At 38.5% G+C, this 9,073-nt stretch overlaps 1 protein-coding gene across 2 annotated transcripts; it reads left to right on the forward strand.

Annotated features, from left to right (window-relative positions):
- The first annotated feature begins 3,452 nt into the window (after positions 1-3,452).
- Positions 3,453-8,445, forward strand: LOC311145359 (cystein proteinase inhibitor protein salarin-like). 2 transcript variants are annotated; one of them, XM_084181580.1, is made up of 5 exons: positions 3,453-3,552; positions 3,949-4,005; positions 5,676-5,774; positions 6,743-6,885; positions 7,305-8,445. In XM_084181580.1, exons 3-5 carry the CDS (start codon positions 5,717-5,719, stop codon positions 7,365-7,367), a joined length of 264 nt encoding a protein of 87 aa, XP_084037706.1. In that variant the 5' UTR covers positions 3,453-3,552; positions 3,949-4,005; positions 5,676-5,716; the 3' UTR covers positions 7,368-8,445. The 2 variants fall into 2 exon arrangements, with proteins under 2 accessions (XP_084037706.1, XP_084037707.1); XM_084181581.1 differs by lacking the exon at positions 3,949-4,005 and having other exon boundaries at positions 3,470-3,552.
- Positions 8,446-9,073: the final 628 nt, after the last annotated feature.

The following is a 9,073-nucleotide window of genomic DNA, read 5'->3' on the forward strand; positions in this document are numbered from 1 at the left end:
AGTCCATGAAAATCATTTAAAAAAATGCTACATCCAGCTCTCTTTTTCTCTCCCTTGTTATGGTTGGGCCTTTGCGTGCAGTGAATACACTTTTGAATTCCTCAACCCTTTTCTCTTGTTGCTGCTGCTGCTCCTCTCGCTCTATAAAATACAAATTCATGGACGACACAAATTAAATTAAACAGATGGATTCTGGGTCAGGCTTGAGCAATGAGCATGCTTCAGACCAGTGGCGGTTCTAGACACATTTTACTAGGGGGGCCAAGGAGGGGCCAGTGTTTAATCAGGGGGGCACACATAAAAAAACTGGCAACACATGATATTCAAAGATTATAAACTTTATTTTACTTTAAAATCATATGACATTTATTATAGCACGTATTTTGTACAAGAGTGCAGATGCAAGAGAGATAGTGCCATAAAAATTAAAATAATTTTTTTTTTAAAAAAATTAAAAAGTACAGGGTACAAATACAGGGTTCATATTCAATGTGAACAAAACTCCAGGATACAACAAAGGGTACAACAATGTGCCATTTCCTATTTATGGAAGCCCCACTACTGTGGACAGTTGATTCCACATTTTGTTTTAAGAAAGAAAACTTTCTGAGTGATTTATAAACAAAACACACTACCCTGTATCCATTTAGGTAAAATAAACCAAATCAGAAAAGAAATTCAATTCAAAGAGGCTTTACTAGCATGACCATATTGACATACAGTATTGCTAAAGCACATAAACAGGGAAACGTGTTACACATTAACATCCAGTAGTCCAATAGGATGCAGACAATAAACATTAAGTTAACATTCGTTTAAAAGCAACAATCATGTCAACACAATGTAGCAATATGAACAACACTGATGGATATCAGCAACAACATGAAAACAAGAATATTACAGGTGTCTGTGTGTGTGTGTGTCTGTGTCTTTGTGTACTTCACTGTCAGTTGATGAGCAGGTGTACAAAAAAAGGCTTTACAACATATATGGGCAAGTCCATTTAGGACAGCACATTTCCACCATAGTTCACATTAGGAAAAAATGACAGCATGAATGCTCACTAAACAAACATATACTACATATACCTTTTTATACACATTTTTTTTCAGTAATTTTTTAAGAGTGAAAGGGAAGTAAGCAATCGCTCATCATAGGATCATACATATTTCAGTTACAATATTAGTTACAATATTAGTGTTAGTTAGATCATCATGTCAAAGCTGGACCTGCAAAGTCTGAACGACACAAGTGTGCAATGATTGGAGTGATTTTGTATCTTTTTTTTCTTGCTTTGCTTGTTTTCAAAAGGAAAAATCATAGTTGGTAAAAAATAAAATAAACTTTTGTTGAAAGGTATCACACTGTATAATTTACAAATATCTAAAGAGGTTTAGTGGATGCCATAAAACATCTGTGGAGCTTGAAGATTTGTAGTACATAGATGTTTGGCAGAGATAATTCAAAAGAATAAAATCATAAACTCTATCTATCTATCGAGAGAGAGAGAGAGAGAGAGAGAGAGAGAGAGAGAGAGAGAGAGAGAGAAGTGTTTCCTTAGAGCAGTACATGCAGCAATCACTTAATGGAGTGATGTCATAATGGGCCACAAAACTTTGGGGATGTGGATGGAAAGTTACAGGCAGGAGAGGGGAACCAACAGAAGCAGGTCTTGAGACATGAGTTTGCCCCTTTTTGAAAACCTCTTGAGAGAGGATTGGTGGGATATATATACATACATACATACACTCTAGTAGTGTGTGGAACTACTGGTACTGTGAGGAAAAAAAGATAGATGATGTAAAATGAAAAATAAAACAAGCTTCAGCTTCTTAAGACACGGTGGGTTCATCTAAGTAGACACATGTAACTTCATGTGGACACCAGACTGTCTCTGTCTACACATGTAACTTCATATGGACACCAGACTGTCTTTGTTTACACATTTAACTTCATATGGGCACCAGACTGTCTCTGTCTACACATGTAACTTCATATGGACACCAGACTGTCTTTGTTTACACATTTAACTTCATATGGGCACCAGACTGTCTCTGTCTACACATGTAACTTCATATGGACACCAGACTGTCTCTGTCTACACATGTAACTTCATATGGACACCAGACTCTTTGTCTACACACGTAACTTCATGTGGACACCAGACTAACTCCATTCATTTTACCGGTGGTATTGAGAACAGATAAACCCACCGTGTCTTAAGAAGCTCAAGCTTGTTGTTTTATTGTTCATTATATCTCTTTTTCCTCACAGCGGCACTCATACGCTACTAGCGTATATATCATATAGATACACTACAGCAACAGGATACGGCGGTTGTGCTGTCTGGCAAAACGGTGCGCCACTCTAATTTACCCGTGTAGAACGTTGCCGTGTAGAGCGTTGCATTAGTTCCGCTTTTGGCGCTCGCGTGTAAAATAGTTATAAATTCATAATTTTTTATTTGGTCAGCACGGGGGGGCCACAGGGGTGGCCAGGGACATTTCCAGGGAGGCACGGGCCTCCCCCGGCCTCCGTGTAAAACCGCCACTGCTTCAGACTCGTGGTGTGAGCGAGCGAAATTGGAGCGGGACATAGGGCGACGCTCCGTCCTTTTAAAAATGCCGCTCTGCGCTCTGTTCAAAATCCGTCCGCTCACGCACCACGCTCGCTCCCGCTCCACTCCGCTCATGTGCTCTGATATAGAGCCATTATTGCATGGAACTCCGTTCCATCTCATATTGCTCAAATAAACAGCAAACCTGGTTTCAAAAAACAGATAAAGCAACACCATGGCACAATGCCTCTCCCCTATTTGACCTAGATAGTTTGTGTGTATGTAGGCTACGTGTGCCTTTAAAAACGTTTTATGTAGTTCTGTCCTTGAGCTGTTCTTGTCTATTAATGTTCTGTATTATGTCATGTTTCATGTTTTGTGTGGACCCCATGAAGAGTAGCTGCTGTTTTTGCAACAGCTAATGGGGATCCTAATAAAATACCAATACCGAAAAATAGGATCCAATCGGATTACTTTTGATTTCCAATAGGAAAAAGGTAGTACAATAGGATTCTGATAGAGGTGACACAAAATGAGAACCAGATGATCCCAATAATTTAGGTAGCCAAGTAAACGATGCTCCCCTCTGGTATGTTTTATTGTGAACTGTCTGGGACTCGTTGTTTGCCTGTTTACTACTAAAATATATTTTATGTATCAAATCAAAGACTCAATTAACTGCAATACAAGCGCTCTTTGAAATAAGGGCTGGTATCGTCATATACTGTACCAACGGATCGAGTTACAGTATCTCACCACAGCAGCAGCACGCTCCAATGCATTACAGCGAATAAATCTTTTTTTATAGAAGGGTTATTTTCATAGAAAGCAATGTGTATTAAGCCATAGCCGTTCTATGTGGATATATATATATATATATATATATATATATGGTTCTGCTTCAGGAAGTGGAAGTGGGCGGTACTATTTTCTAACTTTCATTTTGTCTGTTGGGTGATACAGCAGAAAAGACAAGATTCACAGCTTTTCAGAAGGTATTTCTCATTGTTTTGTACAGTACAACCCTACTGTGTGCTATACTTTGATATTATGATAGTTAGATTAATAATCCACAACACAAAATGCTTACATCCAGCATCTTTAGGAATGAGTCAAGTCCACGAAGGGATTGTAGCGTTAGAGAAATAGTAACCTACACACATAGTGTATCTGATAAAATAGATATATTTATTCGATTCCGTTTCACAAATACCCTTTTGGCAGTTTACATGGCAAATCTGGTGTTTCAACTATGAGAATAAAGATTGCCCAATGTTATATTTTGCCATTAGCTGCCAAATAAATACAATTTTATCTCCATTGATCATATATGGTCACTCTTCCTCTCTGACGTCCATCCCCTGCCCCCTCTCCCTCCGTTCATCACTTAGTATCTGCGCTGCTTACTGGAAAACCTGTTTTTGCTTCTGCACTTTTTTCTGGAAAAGGTAAGGGAAATAACCCAATATTTTATCTCTCATAGAGTATGACAATAATGTCCGAGGAACGTTTATACTAATAGCTTAATTAAAGGTAGAATCTGCAATATGTACAGCTGTTCAATGGTCAATTCAATTAATTATATACAGTGCCTTCAGAAAGTATTCACACCTGTTGACTCTTTGTTGTGTTACTGGCCTACACTCAATACCCCATAATGTCAAAGTGAAATTATGTTTTTTAGATTTTTTTTTACAGATTAATTAAAAATGAAAAGCTGAAACCCCTTTGTTATGGTAAGCCTAAATAAGTTCAGGAGTGCACATTTGTTTAACAAGTCACATAAGTTGCATGTGTTTAACATGATTTAACATATTCTCTGTACCCCACACATACAATTAATTATCTGTAATGTCCAATCAGTCGAGCAGTGAATAAATACAAAATTTAAACCACAAAGACCAGGGAGGTTTTCCAATGCCTCGCAAAGAAGGGCACCTATTGGTAGATGAAAAACAAAACAGACATTGAATATCCCTTTGAGCATGGTGAAGTTGTTAATTACACTTTGTGTATCAATACACGCAATCACTACAAAGATACAGGCGTCTTTCCTAACTCAGTTGCCGTAGAGGAAGGGAAGTCACCATGAGGCCAATGGTGACTTTAAAACAATTACAGTTTAAATGCTGTGATGGGAGAAAACTGAGTATGACTCAACAACATTGTAGTTACTCCACAATACTAAAGTAAATGACAGAGTGAAAAGAAGGAAGCCTGTACAGAATAAAAATATTTGAAAACATGCATTCTTTTTGCAATAAGGCACTAAAGTAAAACTGCCTATAATGTGGCAAAGAAATGAACTTTATGTCCTGAATACAAAGCGTTATGTTTGGGGCTAATCCAATACAACACATCACTCAGTACCACTCTTCATATTTTCAAGCATGGTGGTGGCTGCATCATGTTATGGGAATACTTGTCATCGGCAAGGACAAAGGATTTTTTTTTAGGATAAAAATAAACAGAATAGAAGCAATATCCTACAGGAAAATCTGATTCAATCTGCCTTCCAACAGACACTGAGAGACAAATTGACCTTTCAGCAGGGGAATAACCTAAAACACTAGGCCAAATATTCACTGGAGTTGCTTACCAAGATGTCATTGAATGTTCCTGAGTGTCCTAGTTACAGTTTGGACTTAAATTGGCTTGAAAATCTATGGCAAGACTTGAAAATGGCTGTCTAGCAATGATCAACAACCAATTTGACAGAACTTGAATAATTTTTTAAAGAATAATGTGTAGATATTGTACAATCCAGGTGTGCAAAGCTCTTAGAGACTTACCCAGAAAGACACAATTCTAACATGAATTGACTCAGGGGGTTGAATACTTATGTAATCAAGATATTATTATTAGTATTATTATTTTTATTTATTTTTATTTTACAAATGTTAGAATTTGTCTTCCACTTTGACATTACAGAGTATTTTGTGGAAATCGTTGACAATTAAATCCATTTTAATCCCCCCTTGTAACACAACAAAATGTAGAAAAAGTCGAGGAGTGTGAGTACTTTCTGAAGGCACCCATTGATTCATGAAGAGTATAATGCCTCATGAACTTAGAACTACTGTCAGACAGATAGGACATAACTTGTCATGTTTTTCAGTTTGAAGCTTCTGTTCTGCCTGGTTGTGGCTGTGAGTGAATATGGCAAGTGAAAGTCAAGATGTGGATAAAGAGTTTGAAGATTGGAAAAAAGAACATGGTAATAATGATTAAATAAGATCCATTAAATTTTTGGAAGCATCAAGATTACCAGTGTGCTGGAGTTTTTCTTTTGATACATTTACATTTACGTCATTTAGCAGACGCTCTTATCCAGAGCGACTTACAGTTAGTGAATAATTTTTTTTTTTTATATACTGGCCTCCCGTGGGAATCGAACCCACAACCCTGGCGTTGCAAACGCCATGCTCTATCAACTGAGCTACATCCCTGCCGGCCATTCCCTCCCCTACCCTGGACGCCGCTGGGCCAATTGTGCGCCGCCCATGAGTCTCCCGGTCGCGGCCGGCTGCGACAGAGCCTGGATTCAAACCAGGATCTCTAGTGGCACAGTTAGCACTGCGATGCAGTGCCTTAGACCACTGCGCCACTCAGGAGGTTTTCTTTTGATAGATTTTTTATTTTGATAGTTTTTCTTTTGATAGAGTTTTTCTTTTGATAGAGTTTTTCTTTTGATAGAGTTTTTCTTTTGATTGAGTTTTTCTTTTTCTGTGCACCTGGTAGAACGTGATTACGTTCTATAATAATGATATAGGTCAAATACATTTTTTGATGTATTTTATTTCAGTGGCATACACAATTTGGTTACCCAGGCCATATGGGCTTATAAGACTCTATTAGTCAATTGCTTGTGCAACAAAACTCTAAACAAAATTTGATTTTGTAGATGCATAATTGTCGCATTAGTACCACACAGTCGCATTATCATGATAAGGTTAATTCTCACAGACAATACATTTTTCCTTCTCCCCAGGCTTTGAAAATAAATTGGGCAAAAATTTATCAAAATACACCCTGTCTGAAAAACAATCCTAGCCTGTGTTCGTCATGTAGACAGAACACTTCAACACAACACGAAGAATACAGTGATGAGACTGAAAATCTTGTACACTGCACAGTTTAACAAAGTAGTTCTAATTCTCATTTACAGAGTGTGTGTATTTACAGGGAAGAAGTACAAATCCAAGGAGGAGGAAGCCAAGCGCAAGAAGATCTGGCTAGGGAGTAGGACCTTGGTCATAGAACACAACAAGAAATATGACAGGGGAGAGTCAGCCTTCCAATGTGGCATGAACCACATGTCTGACTTGGTATGTAACCATTTATACCAAATAATCTTGTTCTTGTTCTTGTTCTTGTTCTTGTTCTTGTTCTTGTTCTTGTTCTTGTTCTTGTTCTTCTTCTTCTTCTTCTTCTTCTTCTTCTTCTTCTTCTTCTTCTTCTTCTTCTTCTTCTTCTTCTTCTTCTTCTTCTTCTTCTTCTTCTTCTTCTTCTTCTTCTTCATAACTCACTGACAGAACTAAAATGTGTTAGAGTAGCCTGGGTACCAGGCTGTTTTAATGATTGAATTCATCAAACTAATGTTTTTGTTTGATTGGTACCCCAAAGATTTTTCTAACGCGTTTAAACATTGTGTTCATGAATGCATCCCTGGGTTTCATACAGTATGCTGCTGTATTCTGAAAAAGTGCTTTGTGCCGTCTATGAGCATCTCTCTATTTTCTCACAGGAACAACATGAGGTCTGCTGTGGTGGCATAATGAGCTGTCGGGAAGAGAAGAATGATAGTTAGGTCTCAAAGGTTCTGTCTTCCTGCTTTCTCACATAGGAACAACACGAGGTCTGCTGTGGTGGCATAATGAGCTGTCGGGAAGAGAAGAATGATAGTTAGGTCTCAAAGGTTCTGTCTTCCTGCTTTCTCACACAGGAACAACATGAGGTCTGCTGTGGTGGCATAATGAGCTGTCGGGAAGAGAAGAATGATAGTTAGGTCTCAAAGGTTCTGTCTTCCTGTTTTCTCACATAGGAACAACACGAGGTCTGCTGTGGTGGCATAATGAGCTGTCGGGAAGAGAAGAATGATAGTTAGGTCTCAAAGGTTCTGTCTTCCTGCTTTCTCACATAGGAACAACACGAGGTCTGCTGTGGTGGCATAATGAGCTGTCGGGAAGAGAAGAATGATAGTTAGGTCTCAAAGGTTCTGTCTTCCTGTTTTCTCACATAGGAACAACACGAGGTCTGCTGTGGTGGCATAATGAGCTGTCGGGAAGAGAAGAATGATAGTTAGGTCTCAAAGGTTCTGTCTTCCTGTTTTCTCACATAGGAACAACACGAGGTCTGCTGTGGTGGCATAATGAGCTGTCGGGAAGAGAAGAATGATAGTTAGGTCTCAAAGGTTCTGTCTTCCTGTTTTCTCACATAGGAACAACACGAGGTCTGCTGTGGTGGCATAATGAGCTGTCGGGAAGAGAAGAATGATAGTTAGGTCTCAAAGGTTCTGTCTTCCTGTTTTCTCACATAGGAACAACACGAGGTCTGCTGTGGTGGCATAATGAGCTGTCGGGAAGAGAAGAATGATAGTTAGGTCTCAAAGGTTCTGTCTTCCTGTTTTCTCACAGGAACAACACGAGGTCTGCTGTGGTGGCATAATGAGCTGTCGGGAAGAGAAGAATGATAGTTAGGTCTCAAAGGTTCTGTCTTCCTGTTTTCTCACACAGGAACAACACGAGGTCTATGGCTAGCTCCAAATACTTTACAACGAGGACATTGTAATATTAAGGAAATATACAACAAAGAATAAATACATAGTTTACAAAACCTTTGAACTTTTGAATTTCATTTACAGTAAATAAAGTTGTAAGGCAACTTTACTGTTGGCATTTTGTTGTTACTGTATGGTAAGAAATGCTTTTTCACAATGTAATGTGCATAGGGTGTGTGTGTGTGTGTGTGCGTTTCTGCTGTGTGTGTCTTTGTGTGTGTGTGTGTGTGTGTGTGTGTGTGTGTGTGTGTGTGTGTGTGTGCAGTGCTGGTCACGATGAGTCACGGTAAACACAGGAAGCAGAATTGGGGGAAATCTTCCACAATTACAAAACTCCCTTTCTGAGAAGTGAGGGGATCTTTCAACCCTTAGTCATCAAATTGGTTTGGTCACATATACAGTACTTGTCAAAAGATTGGACACACTACTCATTCCAGGGTTTTTCTTTATTTTTACTACCTTTTACATTGTAGAATAATAGTGAAGACATCAAAACTATGAAATAACACATATGGAATCATGTAATAACCCCACCTTTTTTTTTTTTTACAAAAAAATGAAATATATACAGTGAGCTCCATAATTCATTGGACAGTGACCATTGTTTTGTTATTTTGGTTCTGTACTCTAGCACTTTGAGTTTGAAAGGATACAATGACAATGAGGGTGAAGTGCAGACTGTCAGCTTTAATTTGAGGGTATTTTCATACATATCGGATGAACCGTTTACGAATTAT

Source organism: Coregonus lavaretus (genome assembly GCF_964263955.1).
Source record: "Coregonus lavaretus genome assembly, chromosome: 18".
NCBI lineage: Eukaryota > Metazoa > Chordata > Actinopteri > Salmoniformes > Salmonidae > Coregonus > Coregonus lavaretus.